General features: G+C 38.0%; 2 protein-coding genes across 6 annotated transcripts in view; both read left to right on the top strand.

Annotated features, from left to right (window-relative positions):
• The first annotated feature begins 167 nt into the window (after positions 1-167).
• LOC129370191 (matrix remodeling-associated protein 8-like) lies at positions 168-12810 on the top strand. Its single transcript, XM_055045952.1, has 10 exons — positions 168-307; positions 5530-5556; positions 5643-5945; positions 6895-6996; positions 7070-7531; positions 10228-10392; positions 10482-10512; positions 10820-10899; positions 11003-11056; positions 11135-12810. The coding sequence occupies exons 1-10, from the start codon at positions 280-282 to the stop codon at positions 11158-11160; spliced, it is 1278 nt and encodes a 425-aa protein (XP_054901927.1). The 5' UTR covers positions 168-279; the 3' UTR covers positions 11161-12810.
• A 2037-nt stretch (positions 12811-14847) lies between these two features.
• Positions 14848-19921, top strand: part of LOC129370181 (segment polarity protein dishevelled homolog DVL-1-like) — a 30551-nt gene continuing 25477 nt past the window's right edge. For all 5 annotated transcript variants that reach the window (XR_008607026.1, XM_055045914.1, XM_055045913.1 and 2 more), the window contains exon 1: positions 14848-15325. Coding sequence is in view for 4 of the 5 variants with exons in the window: in XM_055045914.1 (XP_054901889.1) it covers positions 15156-15325 (170 nt within the window). In the remaining variant the exon portion in view is untranslated. The remainder of the gene's footprint in view (positions 15326-19921) is intronic.

Here is a 19921-nt window from a genome sequence, read left to right as displayed (position 1 = left end):
GTGTGTGTGTGTGTGTGTGTGGTGTGGTGGGTGTGTGTGTGTGTGTGTGGGGGGGGGGGGGGGGGGGGGGGGGTGTGTGTGCAGCGCAGCGGGCCGGAGCTGTGGCAGTGTTGAATTTCATGGCCTGGTGAAGGTGGAGCTTGTGGAGCTTCCAGCCTGCAGGAACACAACAGAACCCAGCTGCAGCTTCGCAAAATCTTCAGTGTTTTAACAACCGATGTGCACAAACACCACCACCTCTGACGGAGACACACATCTGCTGCAAGCACCGAGGAGAAGATGCGCCTCGATATGAATCTCCTGCAGAGTAAGTTCCTTGATTGTTTTTTTTTAAATGTTCACTTTTTATTATTCTTATTCTTGTAGAACTTGAAAAAAGTCACAAAGGAATGTTTGTTGTAATTGGATCCAGGTTATGAAGGGGGGGAAGCATATCCAGCTGACTAGATCCACTTAAACCTAAACAATAGAGATTAAGTCATAAAATCTAAGATAAGTGGGTCGTTACACTGATGACAGCAGCAGCACAGAGGGCCACATGTGAACTTGTGTTTTGTGGTTTACAATATGCTGGTTAGAGGAGCAGAAAATGATACACTGAGGTGTTTTTTCTCCCAGGACGGTCAGATCAGCTCAGAGGAAACCATGTTTTACTGTGTCCATCCAGAAACCCGTCATGTTTTATGCTTGCTTGGTAACTAATATAATAAACCCCCAACAAACATCTAATGTTAAACTGTCAGCCTTAATACTTTTTAGATACACTAACTTTTTATGCAAGTTTCTCTCTTTTAGATTCAATCAATAGTTGCTTCTTGCCTTTTTTTGTGCTTTTTTTGTGCTTTTGTTGCAGTTTTGCTGGTGACATTTTTTCGTTTCTTTTGCTGTTTTTCTAACAGAGAAATTAGGGAGTTGTTACACTGAGAAAAGGGAGTTGTATCCTGCATTCTATAATGCAGGATAGAAATTAAACAAAATCAAAATGTTTTTTCTGTATAATTCATTATAAACAAACTGGGTTTTTAACTTTTACTGCCACCTCACCTCATGAGGAATCAGGAACTGTACTGTAATTGTGTGTAAAATGAGAGCTTTCTCAATTATATACTTGAGAAATATATAATAAAACTTCATTAAGTTATTAAAATAGTTCCTAAGTTATTTAGTTAACTTTCTGGTGTTGTTTTTCATTTTTTAAATCTCAAATATAACTTTCCGAAATTTGCAGACACTCTAACTCTAAAGTATGTATTTATGTCTCAGGAAACAAACTCTTTTCAGTTTTTTTTGTGTTCTGAATAAAAAAGATTGAGTGTTTTACTCGTAAAACATAAACTTCAGCCTTCAGGATGGCTGTTAGGCTGCGTCTGACTCTGTCCTGCTTTTGCACTTCTGCAGTGATCTGAATGTTTTTTTTTTATGGCTTCAGCCCAATGTGTTTCCAGTTAGCTGCGGTCTAAGAGCAGGAGTCAGCACAATCCAGCAGCCAGTCATTATATGTGTCAGTAATGAGTGTTTTCACCGCGACTGGGTCGCTTTGGGTCCAGGGCAACGTGGAGCAGGAGGAGGGGGATTCATCCGCAGCATGTTTATGATGGTCGGGTCTGTTTTAATGATCGGCCACAAACAGCAGAGCAGCATGGAAAACATGAGAACTGCTGTTTTGATTTGGACTGTAGCTGCAGGCAGCCAGTCATTGGAGGCAGAAAATGACAGGGAAAGAAGAATAAGTGTGTTTAGACTCTGAGGAGACCGGTCACCCTTCATCCCACTCCGTCCAGCTTAAAGTGGCCCACACATCACAATGTTATTAAATAGTGCATTTATTTTTATAGGTTTGACTCAGGTGTTGCACCTTATGAAAAACAACATGCAAGACCACTAAAATATTAAGTTCAAAAATCTGAATATTGTTGAAAAGTTCATTTATTTTAGCAAATTCATCACAAAGATAAACACATTATATTGATTAATTACACAGAATTAAACATTTAAAATGATTTTTTATTGTTAATTTGTGATGATTTTCCACGTACGGCTAATACAAATCTGACTTTTAAAATTAAAACATTACATTAGACCAATAAAAGAATATATTTAAAAAAAACATAAATGTGGACTTAATGAAACAAAGGTTAAATACCTGCTTTAAGGTTATTTTACAAGATAGATTAATATTGAATCTGAAATGAGATTCATTGGGACTTAAAATTAATAGCCTGCTTAAAATGATCTGTTTCTCTAATTTTAAATTTTTATAGGTATATGTTTTGGTAAAATAAACATTGTTCTTTGATTTCATATTTTATTTTCTTAGTATTTATTTTCAGAAAATGAGAAATGGACAAAATAAGAAAAAAGATGAGGTGCTTTCAGACCTCAAATAATGCAAATAAAATTAGTTTATTTTAATTTAGAAACAACAATACTGATGTTTTAACTCAGGAAGAGTTCAGAAATCAATGTTTGGTGGAATTACCAGGAGGATTTCATGTGTAATTTATTGAATATGACTGTATTATGTTATGGCATACACAGTAATGCAAAAACACACATCAGACACAGAAAAAAAGAGTAATTGCATAAAAAGTCGCCTGCTCACAAAATGTTGTGTCCAAGCAGGTTGATGGAAAGTTAAGTGGAAGAAAAAAGTGCACTACACACGTAACTTCAACCTCAAGAGATTTGTGAAGCAAAGACAACTCAAGAGTTACATGGAGAATAAAAAATATGCTTTATTGTAATTATCAGAGGAACTGAATCAACACTTAGCTATCAGGCATAAGTAAACACTTGAGATATATCGCTTTTTATTTTTAAATATAATTGTTGAAATAAAAGAAGTTTTAAAGACATTCAGATCTATGTAGATGCCTTGTTTTCAGGTAGAAATGCTTTAATAAAGCTAACCTTAAATGCCATTTCTAAAACTCATCTCTGTCCTCAGTTGACTAACCGTGTCTCAGTTTGTGCTTGAACGTCTAGCTGACTGTGCAGACGAACATTTGTCACTCTTAAACTTGTGACCACATGATGAGTCACCCACACACTCACACAACTCACGAATGACAACAATTCTGCTTACAGATCAAATTTATTTTTACAAGTTCACTTTTCTTTACCTGACAGGATTCTCCTTCGGCTTCTTGCAGCTTGAATGACATCAGCCATTGGCTTAATATCTGTTATTATCTCTGGTAATTCAGTAGCACGTAGTTAAGCCCTAAAACAGTCTGATGAGTCAATGCCAGTGTTTTATAAGAGACAATTACAGGGGCTGAGGCACTTTTGTTTCAACATCTGCATGAAAGTACGCTTCAGTGAAAGAAAATAAGCCAGTAAAGTTTTCCAGGATGTGGTGTTTAATGTAGGGTCTGTGCGGCTTGCAGATCAGATTTTTACATTTTAAAAATGTCATGAAAAAGTCCCAGAGTTTTATGAGCTGTTCCTGCAGCATCTTACAAGTTTTTTTGTGCTATTTGTAGCTCTAAAAACACATGTGGGATCATTTTTGTTTCAAATATGTGACAACATGAGACCTGGATATTAGGGCGCACCGATTTGTTGGGCAGCCGATTTATCGGTGCAGATTTTTTTAACTTTAGGAGATCGGTGATTGACCAGTTTTACATGTGAAGCCAATCTTATCTACTTTGGCAAAGGACTAAAAATTAACCACTGTCCTGATTTGCTCTCCAGTGAGAAACAAGCTTCACTGACAGACCGGCCCACCACGTCATGTCTGCAAGATTACAGTTAAAAATTGTCACTTCATTGTTGCCAATTCAGCAACTTTCTTACTATAATGAGCAAAATTCCAGATGAATAAAATCGTCCAAAATTGGACTTGGCAGGTTAAGTTTCTTCAAAGATTGGTAATCGGCGATCAATGTCAATGTCAAATTTATTTAAATAGCACTTTAAAAACAGGTTTAAAACTGCACCAAAGTGCTGCACAGAGATGATAATAAAATAAAATGAAGAAAATAAAAATAAAATTTAGAATGCAAAACATAATACTTTACTGTAATCGCTGTGACTGCTAAAATGTTGCAAAATTTGGATTTTTATACTTTATTCATTTTTCCAACTTATAAAAAAAGCTGGTTGCCACTTTTATATGTTGTACCCTACAATAAAAAGCTAAATTCCACATAATAACTGTGTTTGTAATTTATTCTCCAGAAATGTTGCTTTCCAAATATTTTCTTGTCAGTTAGAGAAAAATCGCAGCCTGTTGACAGGAAGTGGGAGAGGTGCATGTGTCACTCTATGCATCATACAGCCAGCTAAGGACTCTGGGATTTTTTTCTAGCAACACAATAAAAATAGTTTGTGTTGTAGGAAAAAAATGGGTCAGCAGTTTTTATCAGACTGATTCTGTTTTTTCCCCCCCGTTTCATGTAAAGAAAAATGCTTATGACGCAACAGATTCTGTCATTTTTCCAAAAAAATCTTCAACTATTGTGAAATATTCACATAATAGAGTTTGAACTATTTATGTTCGAACTCTCTGCTGGCTCGGTGTTTTCATTGGAGGTCCAGAGGAAACGCAGGTGTCTGGTCAGGTTCCTGGACGTCGGAAAACAGGCTGTGGGTTGAGTGAGAGCCTCTGCAGGATCACAGCCCTGCAGAAAGCCATCAGCTGTGAATAGAGGCTCTGTGTGCGCTGGCAGCATCCACCTCCACTGGCCTTTCAGTAAACATACAGCCAAAAAGCACCGAGTTTTTAGAAATAGCAAGTGAGCCGTAGGAAAGTCACCAGAAGAAGAAAAGACAAACAAGAAAATTTTCCAGGGTATATTGTAAGTATTTTTTTTTCTGAGTGACTCCACTTTGGGATTTTAGTTTCACCCTGTTGTTTTGTTGGGTTTTGTTTTGTTTTTTTACATTTTGTGACTTTGAACTGAACCCACATCTGCTGAATCTGAAGGTTTGTCTGTCTTGGCAGAGCAGATCAAAGTCCAAAAGCATTTCTGCAGCTTTAAGGATGACAGAGTCTGACACAAAGTGGTGAAAAAGTATCCGCTCCTTTAAAAAATATCTCTATTTTTTATGTTTTTGGATCATAAATTCTAATATCAGTCAAAGATAAGTTGAGTACAAACAAAAAACAGTTGTCAAATCTAGGTTTTATTTATTAGTATATTATGTTATCAAACCTTTTTTGTGGATTTAAATTTAACTGCAACTCTGTGGCCTGAATCCAACATCGAACATGAGGCTAAAATGTATCAAACAGCAACTGATATTCAAGATCTATTGGAAAAAATGTAGTGAACTGGTCTATTTGAAGACACTGGAATGATGCAGCCATTTTGAAGCACTCATGTTTCGGGTATTAGAGACTGAAGTATAGAAATTGGCGGTGGTTTGCCCAGGGCGCCAAACAGATCAGGACCGCCTCTGTTTCTAAGATGCCGTTACTCCAATAAGCCACACTGAGGGAAAAGGCCGACCCAAAAGAACCCAGAACATTTTAATAAAAGCATCAGAATCTAACCACCATGTCTTTTTTTTCCCCTTCAGTTCTTGCTGTGGTCTTCCTGCCACAAGGTAAAATATTCATCCTTCTGAGCAATGTCTTCATGAAAGACGAATTTCTAATGAATTTATGTAAATGTGTCAATGCGTTTTGTCAGCTTGGGGTCAAAGCAGCAGCAGGCCTGCTGTGGTGGAGGCCAAGAACATCACCCTCCCTGCAGGCTCCAAGGCCGTCCTGCCCTGCCACAGCCCTCGCATGGTGTGGACCCAGGACAGGCTGAAGGACCGTCAGAGGGTGGTCCACTGGGACGTCGTCCACAGCAGCCCTGAATATTCAGTGGAGCGGGTTTTGGACATGTCGCCTGGAGCTCGGCAGAGGGTTTACAACGGCTTCAATAAGGGCCGCGTCTCCATCCCGGACTCGGCTTTCACCGATGGAAACTTCTCGCTCGTCATCAACAGTGAGGCTGTTTTGGTTTTCTGTTGCGCTACACTGCCTTGTAAAACTTTTAACAACCACTTAATTTTTTATGTTCACAATCACAAACTTCAATGTGAAATGTGGAGAATTGCTGGGTTTTTTTTATTATCTCAAAAACTCTGTTTTGCAACTTTGCTGCAAAGATACAACATTTTACCAAATATTTTTGGTCTAGTTTCAAGTGCAAATATCTTAGTCCACTTCAAATAAGACAAATTTAACATAAGTAATTTTTTAGCAAGCAATAGAGACTTGTTTAATATCAGTGATTCCTTATTATTGATGTTCCAATGTCAGATTATGTCACTGGTTACAAGACATTTTTTCCCATGTTACAAGTTAATTTATCTGCCAATATAAATAGTAAGGAATTACCTATTAAAACAAACTCCTATTTCTTGATGAAAAGTTGCATTTAAGTTGATTTGTATCAAGATATTTGCACTACAAACTAGACAAAATTACTTGGTAAGATTTTGCAGTGCACAATGTTCTGTTTATTCAGTCAGTAATTAATACATCTGACACAAAACAGTGCTAAAACTGAATGATGTCATTTTTTAAAATTCAGCATATTATGAAGATTTTAGCCATTTATGATATGGAAAGACATTTTGCCCTCTTCATACAGGAAAAAACTGTGGGTTTTAAGAAAATAGCCGCTTATCAATTAATCATCAGTCAATTGATAAGATCAACCAAAGTTAAAAAATGTTTAAAGTTGACAGGAAATTTGGAAAATAATTATATTATTACCTAAACCGAACCACCAACTATAGAGTACTAAAAGAGGCAAACGTTAAAACCTAAATTAAATAGATAAACAATGTTTAGCCTGGTGGGATTGCAAGTAAAGCCTGGTAGCCCTCCAGGCTTATAATAGAGGGAAACCTTGGTTGAGTGTTTTTAAAATTATTTTTGTCTTTCAGATGTTGTAAACACAGACAAAGGAGTTTATACTTGCAACTTGCACCACCACTACTGTCAGATTCACGAGTCCATTCAGATCCAGCTCAACGTCACCAAGTCGGGTGAGGCCCTCAGGCTGTGAGGCAGAATAATTCAAACTATCAGCTGAGATTCATAATGAGGGGGTTTTTGCAGCTCGGAAAGAGAAGCGCTACTGGGACGGAGAGAAGACGGTGTTGGTGGTGCTGCTGGGCAGCTCCATTGTGCTGCCCTGTGTGAACCGCCGGGCCCTCTGGAGAGACGGCCTCCAGGAGGACCAGCAACAGGTGGCGCACTGGGACTTCCAGCCCCCCGGGGTGCGTCCCAACAAGGCTGACCGACTGGTGGACCTCTACGCCTCCGGAGAGCGACGGGATTACGGGCCTTTGTTTGCCCAGAGCAAGATGAGCGTGGCGGAGGACGCGTTCACGTACGGCGACTTCTCACTGTCCATCTCTGACCTGATGCCTGAGGATAAAGGCCTCTATTCCTGCCACCTGCACCACCATTACTGCGGTCTGCACGAGAGGCGAATCTTCAGGCTGACCGTGGGACCTTCACTACCGCGTGAACCCACAACGCCTCCGAGAATCTTCTTGAACGATGAGCTGGAACCAAGTGAGTGAGTCAGGCTTAAGAAAGTCTGACCAGAGGTTTGTTTTTCGGTCATCTTCTGCTGCTGTTTTCCTCTCTTGGCTTCCAGGTGATATTGTGGACAGAGGGAGTGGATTGCTCTGGGTGTTTTTCATATTTACAGGCATAGTTGGTCAGTTAACTCAGACTCTGCTCCTGCCAAGTTTCTCCTTAGTCCTCCCTGTTTTTCTGCTGGAGCAGAAGAAGGAGGAGGTTCTAGAGAAGGAATGCAGAGGCCAGTCGAGTGAGAAAGAAATGAAGAGGTGAAAGGAAAAGAAGGCAAATCTTTCCAAAGCTTAATGACCACTGATGTGGGATTTTTTTTAATCAGGTTTTTTTTTTGCCTTTCTTTCTTCAGAAGCTTTAAACCGCCTGGAGCGGAAGTGGGGTAATTTTCCCCACCAACAGTTTTATAGTTTACAACGCTTTGTGTAGCTTCACACATTTTAACTGCACTTACTTGAAGAAGCAGACCAGAAAAAGTGCTGAAATGTTGTTGTTAGGGTGGGGACGTCTTGCCTTTTGTTCCTCTTTAACCTAATTTTCCAGAAAGTCCCGGCCCTCAGTCTAGACCAGTGCGGTATCGGCTCTGCTGTTTATTTTTTCTCAAGCAGCCTCTGCTGATGTGCATCGGCGTCTGGCAGGGCCATGTTTACGCGCAGTCAGAGGAAGTCCATCTACATCTGTTCAACATCTGGGCCAGCTGTTACATGAAAGCACAAAGCGAGGCTGAATGCATGTAGGACTATAGATTCTCCTCCCCTCTTCAATAGCTGCCAGCCTGTTTAATAACTGTATAAATCACGCTGAGATGAAAAGAAATGCACACGTGGAGCCGTGGGATCCGAGTTTGTACACTGTGTTCAGCCTCTCTTCCCACACCGTCGATCTAATCTCGAACGGTTTGCTCTCTCCCAGGTATCAGAGCGTTTTTTTTTAAAATCGGAAATGACAAATGTCACGAGAGCTTTTCTTTTTCACGCTGCAATCGCTCATGTCAAGTACAAACCGACTGCGTCCTCCTTGTCACAAAGAAAACATTTTGCAAGCAGTCAACAATTCAGCTCAAATCTCAGATGCTTTTCTTCGGTTCATTGACTTGCAGATGATTCATGGCCCGCTGAGCAAAAGAAAACAACATAAAAAACAAAAGAGAGAGAGAGTTTCTGTGAGCAGCATATGTGAAATCGCCTTTGACGCGAACAGACTCGTCTTATCTGTCAGGATGATGTTAATGGGCGGCTCCGGCTCTCTGCAGGTCAGTTGTACTCCAGAGAGACACTGACCTCAGACTTGTCTCCATTTGCATGCATATTAGGTACATTATGCAGTGACAGCTGATAATTAGCGCCAACAGTGGGTGGTGGAGGTGTTTTTTTTTTTTTTTTTTTTCTGGTTTTAGGAAGCCATCTTTCTAATCAGTTACGCCATCTTTCTAGTTTCAAAGAAAGAAAAAAAAAAACCTTTCTTCTCCACCTGTATGATTTGCTTTCATCCCAAAACCAAAGTTGTCTTCATCCTGTTGCCTGTTTGCTGCCCAGCATTGAGCTGAATTATTTATTTTCCACTCACGCAGCAGCTGGTTTTCTGGATGTTTGCGAGAAGACTTAAAAATGGCTGTGAATGGAAAACTAATGCAGACACGCAGGCCGACCACATTACTGAAATTGCCTCGGCTTCCTCACATTTCTCCTCTTTTCTGGTCAGTCTGTTTTTACTGTGAAGAAGAAAAAATAACAGCTGCATGACACCGGGCCTGGAAGCCATTACACCGTTCTGACATTTAACTCTCTGCTTTCCCCCTTTGCTCTGGAGGGAACAAAAACTATTCGATGCATTTTCTTTCCAAAGGTATTCAGACCTTTAAACCTTTTTACCTCTAAGAAAATATTTCATAGAGTCACATTTAGCTTTTGTTACAGCCGCAGGTTTCCAGGGTGTCTTTACAAGCTTTGCACATCTGGACTGGAATATTTGCTCATTTTTCTTTGCACAATAGCTAAACCTAAATCTTATGTTTTTAATTGGATTTAGCTCTGTGTTGACTGAGTCTAGCACCTGAATGTGCTTTGATTTTAAAGTATTTAAAAGTCTTACTATTACATCTCTGCATCAGTCTCAAGGTTTTTGTTTGTCTTTTTTTTAAATGGTTTTGTGTGTTGCTTCTTCCATCATCAGTGTTGAAAAGCTTCCCTTGCTTTTATCTGCTGGAGAAAAGCATTCCCCAAGCATAATGCTGCTTCCACCATGTTTGAATGTTATGCTCATGATTATAACCAGCTCTAGTTTCTGCCACAAATAACATTTTGCACATATTTCACTTGCAGTATTATCTGGGCAGAGCTCTTTCTTCCTTCTCTTATGCTAACTGTATTTATTAAGTAGGTGGCATTTAAAGGAAATTTAAAGGTGCTGGATTTTATTTATGGGCATCAGAATATAAAGGCACGCCGCACATTTCAGAATTTTTTGTTGGCTAAAAATCTTTTAAAACCATTTTTCTTCCATTTCACAATTATGCAACCGTTTGTTTTGGTCTGTCAAATAAAATCCTGATGATTTATGAATGCATTAGAGTTTGAGCTGTGCTAACAGTAAATTGTTATCTCTTCACTTAAAGTTGCATCACTTTTCCTGAAGGTCCTTGTTTGATTTTTTCTAATAACTTTTTCTGCCTCCAGAGATGGAGGAGGTTTCAGAGGACAGCCCCCGTGTGGTAAACGTCTTCCTCCCTGAACAACGGGGTTATTTCGTGCAGCACCTGGGCTACTTCCTGGCAACCTTCCTGCTACTGGCTTTGATTGTCATCGCTGTCATCGTGTTGACTAGGCGAAGGAAAAAGAGAGGTAATCTGTTTTTTAGCTGCAGTCTTTCATTGATGTTTCATCTGAATATTTTGTGTATTTTCATTCTGATCACTGGTTGCTTGTTTCAGGGTTGGAGTATGAAATGGGCAGATCTGTTGGGTAAGACGTGATTCTTTACTAAATACTAAAATATTCTCCTTTTTACGTTATGCTAATAAGAGTGCTGGAGTACTCACTTCTAACCCAGAAAAGGAATTAGATTAGTCACTCTCTAGCTTATTTTTTAGAAACTGTAGAGTGCTCACTATTTAGACCAATAGAAATGGAATTAGATACTTGTCAGCCTGAACAAGAACACCTAGTTTATACACTTTTAGATCAACATTAGATTATTCTGGTTGCATTTCCTTTTAATTCCCATAAAGGTGCTAGATAAATAAAATTTCCTTACCTTATGTGTGTGCAGGGGGACTATAATCAGTGAAGGTGAGATGACATTAGACTGCACAGAGATGAGGACTTACAACCAAGACACCTTGAATTCAGGTACACTGAACCTAATTTATCCTCAAGCAGCAAATGCTCTTCTGGCTACTAATGAGCTTTTTTTGTTGTCTGGTTACCCATGTGTTTTCTCCCGACTCCACAGAATTCAAAAACAACCTACTGAAAGAAAGAGATATGGTGAAAGAGTGCAATAAGGGTGAGACATTCTTTGATGCAAGTGCAGGAAAACGCAAGCAGACAGCTAAAGCTGAAGACTGTCCTCTTTCTCTTGCAGAATTCGATGGGAAGATGTGGAAGTGAGCGAGGCATTTCTAAGATGCTGCTGGCAGGTCCAGGGCAAACACCGGCGGCGCAAAGAACGACGGAGAGAAAGAAGGAAAAATAAATAATAATGTTCACAGGAAATCCAGGAGAAAACACAGGAGGATTACTCCCTCTGCTGTAACAAGAGCAAACAAAGCTTTTCCACTTTTAAAGGCTTTACTCTTTCTTTTTTACCCCTTTTTTTCTTCTGCATGTACAGCTTGCATTTTGATCAACAAAACTACATAATTAGTTATATTTTGTCCACATTTGTTTATTTCAGTTATTTTTGTTTAAAAGCATTCAGTTTGTTGCAATATGTGCCATGCATGCTACAGATCACTCTTTTTTTATTTTCTAATTTTTTTTACTTTCAATCTTTTACAGAAATTCACTTATACTGTAATATGTAAACTATACAATACAATGCAATTCAGTCTTGTTTATAAAGCACGTTAAAATAACACTATTGGGAAAAGTGCTGTACACCAAAACAAATAAAACGGACATAAAAACAAACCAACAATTAAAACATCAAAGCTGATACCTCAACTTTATGATTGAGGCACATGTATAAGTGATATGGGCAGAATGGTTCTCAGCCCAGGGTGGTATCTAGTTGGGAGTTTTTAATGCTTATTTGCTTGTCCAGTCCACTGGGGAGTGAGCGCCCCCCAGTGTTGGGAAGGCAAAAAACGTTCACCTCCAGAAGCCTAAGTCGACCACAGCACATATTTCTTCCAAATGACGAAGTTTACTTTATTTAATGTGCTGATCTAGCTTCACATCTGACTCTTTTGGTTGTTATAATTCACAAATATGTCCAGGATCAGGGTGAGTTAGCTCAGTTCTGACTCCGACATGGCAATGTTTTGAGATTGAGCTGCAGATTATAGCCTGCAAACTCATTTTGTGGAAGGTAAAATATATTAGCTGCTAAAACTTGGAGGTTATTGGGAAGTTGCAGTTCATGACTGATAAGGTAAGCGATAAAAAGTCATATTTAACGTCATACAGCCCGTTTAATAATGCAAATGTCGTAAAGATTCCTCACAAATATTTCCGAATTAGCACCACAAAATCTGTGATTTTGATTTCAAAATAACAAAAAAGCAATCAGAAAATAGTAAAGGAACAGCTAATTATTAATATTTTAACAGTTTAATGGGATTTATCAATACATTCTGGCACAAATATTTAACTTCAATTTCAACATGAAGTTTGTAGAGGAGGGTTTGTGTGCACATGGCGAAGCTCATCCAGGTATTTCTATTTCATTTAATGAACAAATAAAAAACCCAAACTTATTTTCTTCCAACTTCCAATTTAAAAGTGTTTCCTTAAAAGAAAAGTTCATTTATTTCCAACTAACGGTGATCCGAACTGAGGGCTCAGTCAGTGGAAACTCAGGAAATATCTGAATATCACAGTAAAAGATTAAATTGGGGACTTGAAGATGTCATGACCTGGTTAGTACATCACTGATTTTATTAAGGTAACCTGCATGTCAAGCTTACATTTACTATGAACTGTGTAGCTTCTGTCAGGTTTTTGTGTGTGTTATTGTAAATCACAAGCGATAGCCCAGTCTGTCAATTATTTCAGTGCCTGTTTCTCTGAAATAAAGATTTTTTCTCATTACAATTATTTTATTTGGATTAATTAACAGAGTTTGGAAAAAGGTGTAACTCTGGTCTAAAGATAAATGATCAAATCTAACGCTTTGGTCATTGAAATGCATTTAAAATGTTAAAAATCTGATCTATTTTATTCTCATAGAATATTTTGCTTCATTACACACACACATATATATAATCCTTATTTTATTTCATTTTTAAATTGTGATGATTTTATATCAATAAAATTCCAAATACTTTTTTTTCTCAGTTTTTCAAAATGTTTTCTAAAAAATATTGATTTCAAAATTGTACTTAAGAATTTTAATTTGAACTAAAAATATAAAATTTTATCAAAATTTTAATTAAAATTAATACAAAAAATCAATTAAAATTAAAAATTTACTTTTTTTAAAACAAAAATTAATGATAATACTGACTTTCAAATTAAGAAACATTATGTTATGGACTACATAATCATGGGAAGACTATTAATTTGAAAATATTCCAACAGCTACTGACAAAAAAGGATAAGCAGCAAAATTGAAAGTTGAGTGAAAGGAAAAAAGTGAGGTGGACAAAGACTCAGAAGCAAAAGCAAAGCCCATCTGCTGAATCTGGAGAAGATTTGTAAGGCGTAAACTGTGGCCGGAGTCAGTTCTTCCAGAGAAACGTCCCTGCAGGGAAACATCCAGGACGTGGATTTGAACGGTGACAATCATTGAGCTGCTTCTGAATCAGAAACATCGTTGGAACCGTCTGACCTGGGGTAAGGAGGAAAATGAGATTAAAGGGAATTTCTCATTTCATTTGTTCCATTAAGTTTTGGGAGCCGTGTTAGTTCATGTGTTGACTCATTGAGTTTTATCAAGTCCAAAGTCAGCACTGCTATCGACTGGCACATTTTAGGCAGGAAAGCTTCATGGAGATTCTAATATCTAAACAACCAGTAACTGGTTTGACTGGGTAAACTGGCCTGAGTCCCACAGAGAACCTAGAGTATTGTCCAGAGGAAGATAATCTGAGCTACACTAATATCTTAGTAGTTTTATCTGTAAGAAAAAACACATTATATAGATCATTTATACACAGGTGGATGTTTCAAAGCCATTGTTTCTGTTAACTGTCCATTTACAGCCAATGAAAACATGACATTTAAAATATACCATTAAAAAAATTAAAATGAAAAGCATGTCTAATTTTAATGTGACTCATACTCATATAATACATATTTGAGATTGTTAAATATAACATTTCACAGTAGGCTGAGATGAATGCATTAGAAGTACTTGTTTGGTCATATAAAATATTGAGATTTTCTCAGAAACTGGATTTTTGGTTTGTTTTGGTTTGGCTGTGAGCCATAATAATCTTAATCAGACTTTTTGATAACTGTAAAGTTAAAAGTATTCATGGGCCACAAAAATTGTATCTGCTTTGTAATAAAAATTTAAAAAACAATTATTTTTGTAAAATCAAACTAATAGCTTTAAGAAATGTACTAGCCTGATTTCTTTGCAGGAATCTTCTCCAAATCATTTTAGATATATTCTAGGCTACAAGAACATGATATAAATGAGTCCCTCCTTAAGAAAAAAACAACCAATTGTAACCTGTATTTAATACTTTTGAGTAAAAGTAAAATATATTATGTACTGTCATATTATGTAAAATTTAAAGAAAAACAGTCTTTTAAATATTTCTAGTTTAAGATTATTTAAATTTGTTTGATCCTTTTTAATCAGAGAAATTTTCACTTTAATTTGCTTTAAGCAGAACAATCTGCTGAAATAAATTTGCAATATCTCCTCATCTAAATTAACAGGAATAAAATCACTTTCTATCATTTCAGTTTGACTAAAAACAAATGCATTTATAAAATGTATTATCTATTGTGATGCATCTTTATTTTTGATGTTATAAAATTGAATAACACGATGCGCCTAGAGCTTATTTGCGCGTTATTAGACCGTTTCTTTGTTTCCTGTGCAGTGGGGTGAGGGGGTTGTGTAAGACGCAGCTCAGACTCGCCACTAGATGGCAGCACTGCCTAACCAATTAGAAAAATAGCAATATTCCCAACTCCATATCGCAAGGATGTGGACTGTCCCTTCCTGTTTTAGTGCCGAGAGAGCCACCGTAGCGCCTCAGACAGCAGCAGGAATACAGGCACCCACAACGCGATTATGTCCGGATTTTCGCCGCGTTCGTCGGGCACACGGAGCCGCAGTGCGCGCCGCGGGCTGCGCCGCTTTCGCTGTTAGGGGACGCGGTTACGCTGTTCTCCCGGTAGCTGGTAACATAGCAGGCCTGTTTATTGCGCTGCCAACCCTTGTTCCTTTCCTGTGTCAATGATTGTCCTCCCCTCAGTCTCTCATGGCGGAGACTAAAATAATATATCACATAGACGAGGAGGAGACTCCTTATCTGGTCAAGCTGTCTGTTCCTCCGGAGAAAGTCACTTTAGCGGATTTTAAAAATGTCCTCAACAACCGACCCGTCAATAGCTACAAATTCTTCTTTAAATCCATGGACCAGGATTTTGGGTAAGTGGCCGGTCGTTATTATAATTATTTGATGTTTTCTTTTCATTATTAGCCAGCTCGGGCTGCTGGTTCCCAGGGCCCAGATAGATGGAACATGAATCGAGTCGGGCTGCAGCCTCGTTACCTGCGTGTAAATTGCAGTTGCATGTCTGTCTCCGTGCTCCTGGCACCTGCTCATTATTCCAGGCTGCCCTGCGCTCAGCGGAGGAGGCACACGACTTGTTTGAAGTGATACCAGATCCGTCCGGAGCCCTAATGACGCAGCCCTGCACGGATTACACACACAGACAGACTAGACCAGACCAGACCAGACCAGAACCCCCTGCTCCTCATTATTAGTGACAATATCCCGACCAGCTGCAGCAGCATGAGGGTCTGACAAAAGGTTCATGCCCAAGTTCTCAGGTTTCAAAATATTTGGCCTTTCTTTCACTTTCCCCTCCGCGGTTTAGTCACAGCATGTGGAGTTTTTTTTAAATTTTTTTATTTTTCCATTAGTCTGCTTAACTCATTAGGGCTATCATAGGAATTAATATGTACAGCAGGTGAATCCTGTGAATAACAACCCTCAAACTTCCCAAAGCCTTCTTCTAAACAAACCAATGAATATAAATTAGTAATGCGCGGATTAAGCCTGGCTCTTTACCGATTCCCGGTTTTCCTTGAGGACTGACTTTCCGATTCTGATTTTCATCGATTCTTCTCACACTATCGCATTCAGTCAGTTGTTAATCAGTATATTTTCTTTTTATGAAAGTTTTTTTTGTCCAATATCTAAGACATTTAAGTGTAAATCAGATTTATAAGTATAAAAACAAAAACGGTGGGAATCGAAAACTCTTTCTAAGCCATCATTTTTATTATTTGAGCTGCAAAACCACACAATTTATGATGTGCAAATTATACATAAGCCCAGGACTACTCATGTGTTCCAGTTTTTCTTTTATTGCCTTTGCTGTTTAGCTAATAACTTTTAAAAAATTAATCTAACTTTGTTCCTTCCTTGTCTACTTTTTAAATAGTTTTCCTGTGATGGAGAAAAAGCTTTTTGAGCTCAGAAACTTTGATTATTATCCCACAGTTTTTTGCATGAGGAATATAAAAAAAAATTGCTCTGCTTACATTTCAAAGTGAGATTAAATTAATGTATTGTGCGATATTTAGCAGAAACGTTGCCCTGTTTTGGTCATGTGTCTTTTTGATAGTGAATATGTTTTATTTTTAGAACAGCAGAGGCTCTTATGCACCGGAAGATTTATATTACAAAAAGTTTGTGATGAATCTTATCACATTTTCCTAATTCTAGTTTAATCTAATAGTTGCTTAATCCTGATCTCTAGTGGTTTTGAAAACATTAGGAAACTACATGATTATCCCCATTTATTCATGAATGTTTACATTGGTTTGATGCAGGAAGAATTAATGTGAAATCTACATATATGAGCTGCTGATTATCAATTAGATCTGATTGGAAAACATTGTGAGACTCCCATGCATCTATAAAAATGCTTGTTTGTTCTTTTCAAGGAAAAACAAAACATTGCTTTACTTGTTTATCCCAGAGTAATAGTGGTTAAATTACACTCAAATTACCATAATGGAGACAAAGTGTTACATTTAATTGCACATAACATGTTTAAATAAGTTCTCTTTTAAAAGAAATATAGCATGTAGAACAGGAATGTTGGCAAAGAATCAGATTAAATCACGTTTGTAATTGGTATGTAGGAACTAAATGATTAGAAGATAAAAGAACAGCAGTGAAATGTTTCAAGCCTTTTTATTAGTGTTCATTCGTTGTTTTAATAAGGAAAAGAGATCTTGCATGAATTGGTTTCATTGTTCAGTTGAAATAAAGACAAATGAATGCTCAGATTAGCAACTTTTATTAGCAATTAGCACAGGTAGCCTGAACAGCTAACTTTATTCACGGTTTCTCTTTTCGAATTGTATCTAAGCTTTCCTGCTTTGCTGACTTTTCTAGAAAACCTCACTAGTACTGAAAGTAGATTCATTTGTGTTTCTTGGAAGAGAAAGATTGAGTATTCTAGTCTGCCGACATCCCGTCAATTTGAATATTGGCTGGATTTTTTAAATTTTTTTCTGTTTTAATTTTATTATAGCATCGGAGCTTCCTTTCTTGTCCTCACCTTGTAACTGTGTCCTGGCTTTCAGGTCTCCAGTTTGTTCAGTCAGCCAGGGGATGAAGTGAGTGTCATATGTGGCCACAGGTCACATTAATATGCAGTGCTGTAATTGTGAGCATAGTTGGAGGAAGTGATTCCACAGAGCCAAACGTCACTTATTTCCACTGGGTTCTGGCCCAACGAGGGAAACTGGCTCTTCCTGGTCGGCGGAGTGCTTTGTCTCCGGCTCTGGCTTCCTGCCTTCTCGCTGCAGGCCGGGCTTCTCACTGGGCTTCTCGCTGGGCCTCAGGTGATCGACAAGCAGATTATGGAAACAAACAAAGCATATTTGCTCACTCCACATGGAGACATGACTCCATTTTCCTGAGCACTTTGCTATGAACGCCAGACGTTCTTGCATGATTGTGCACCAAACGGCATATTTCCACATTGAAACAAACAAACAAAAAAACGCATGTCGACATTCACTGCAGGCTTTGAGTTGAGGGTAAACGTCCAGGCACAGTATAGAAGTGAAGCCAGTCAAAGGCTAAAAGAAAAGCGGCGCTTTGTGGTAGCCATACTGGCTGTGCTGCATCCAGACAGACAGTATGGCTGCCGGAGAATTAGCAACCACAGAATAAGAGTGCAGCACAGAGAGGGAAAATATCAAATCCCCTTGCAGTTATGTTCAGTGTTTGAAATGTAAATGAGCAGTCAGTGCTTGGTCCTCTGTAGTCGACCCCCTGTTGTGCATGCAGAAGGGGGAAAAAAGACAATTTCTTGAAGGCTTTCTGGACTACATTTATCCTCGCCATATCAGCTCTTAAAACGACGGCCAAACAGATTTGGTAAATGTTTTGCACCCTGAGCGTATGTGAGCTCACCACAGAGAACATGGCATTTCAGGTTCCCCAGAATGCATTTCACCACTCGCTACAGCATTTCTATCCACACTTCAGAGAACAGCAACATAAACAATGCACAGATTTCTGTTTAATTTATTTTGATTTTTCACGTTTTCTACGGTTACAATCCTCTTGTTTGTCAGGACGGATAAAACAGAAAGGAATCACGTTTGGTTTGTAGTGACACATCCCACTCGCCTTTTTTTCCCGGGAACTTCAAGGTGACGTTATGGAGCTTTGGTGAGTGGGTTTGAGACCTCACTATAATTCAAGTCACAGAGACTCTCTGGTACTGAGGAAGCAGCCAAGCTGAAGGTCTGAAAGAAACAGGCTTGTTTGTGACTCAGAAAGTAGAGGGGCTGGCAGGGGGATCTTTCTTTTGCAGAGATTGTGATGCAGAGCTTCTGTAGTTGAAAGGATGAAATTCTGCAGCTTTTCGCTCAGATGTTGTCCTTTATCTCCTCACGTACTTTTACAACCTGACAATTGTGACAAATTTGAAGGCTATGCTGCAGTTTTTTTTGTCATATGGCGTAAAGAGCAACACTTTCACTGTGGTGATGATTTCGTTATAGTGAAATTCATTACCATGAGAGGGAAATGTCGACTAAACTATCACATTTTAGGATTTAGTGCTGTTAACAATGTTATTACAATGAAATCTATAAAATCTAAATGTGAAAGTAGATTGAGGCAGTTCTTAAACAAACGGAAAATGAAGGAAATTGTATCAGTCCTGTATATTCATCATATCTGCTTTTCATCCTGTTAGCATCCAGATTCTCCAGGTCTTCTGGAAAATGTGTTCAGATAAAACCCAAAGTAAGAACAAAAATCTGGGAGCTGTACTGTAATTTTCAGAACAGTTTCACGGAAGACTTGATGATAATAGAGACTATTGTTGTATTTAATAGAAAACTTGAGATTAATCCTTTTAGCTTGACTTTTGGCTAAGCTTTGGTAATTAGGATTAATTATTCATTATGGAGTCTTATGCAAAGTTAATCATTTACTTTATTTCTTTTTGTGACGTATTAATAAAATGTATTGGCGTTGTTTGAATTAAATGTATCTACTTAACTGCCGATTGAGGAAAAATTGTCGGATTATAATCTCTTTGCTCATCTATCGATGCAGATAAACCCAAAATTATTCACGGCCCTGGCAAATTTAGGTTTCAAATTATTTTCTTTCTACCATTAAGTTTTTCTCCAACTGAAAATGACATAATTTAAGCATCCTTTCAAAGAAAGCAGAACAATAATTTTGGAATCATTTTTCAGTTTTTAGTTACTTTTTTCATAAAAATGGCATGCTGAGGTTGGAATGCCACTTAACCATCACCCTAATCTTAACTTCCTCCACATATATATGTATATATATATTTTTTATCATTTTCACTGTCAAACTAAAGGATTGATTTAAACTTTAATCCGCTGTGTTTCTCCACAAAATGGTAATATAAATGGAGATAAGTGTACAACTTAATACAAAAGTGTGAAACTTTTATAACCTGAAGAGGCATGTTTATCTGAACGTTAAAAAAAATACAATTTAAATTT

The sequence above is a fragment of the Poeciliopsis prolifica genome, unplaced genomic scaffold, assembly GCF_027474105.1.
Source record: "Poeciliopsis prolifica strain line A6 unplaced genomic scaffold, Auburn_PproV2 SCAFFOLD023, whole genome shotgun sequence".
NCBI classification, from domain to species: domain Eukaryota; kingdom Metazoa; phylum Chordata; class Actinopteri; order Cyprinodontiformes; family Poeciliidae; genus Poeciliopsis; species Poeciliopsis prolifica.
The sequence above is the reverse complement of the archived record's forward strand: the minus strand, read 5'-3'. Positions and strand labels throughout refer to the sequence as shown.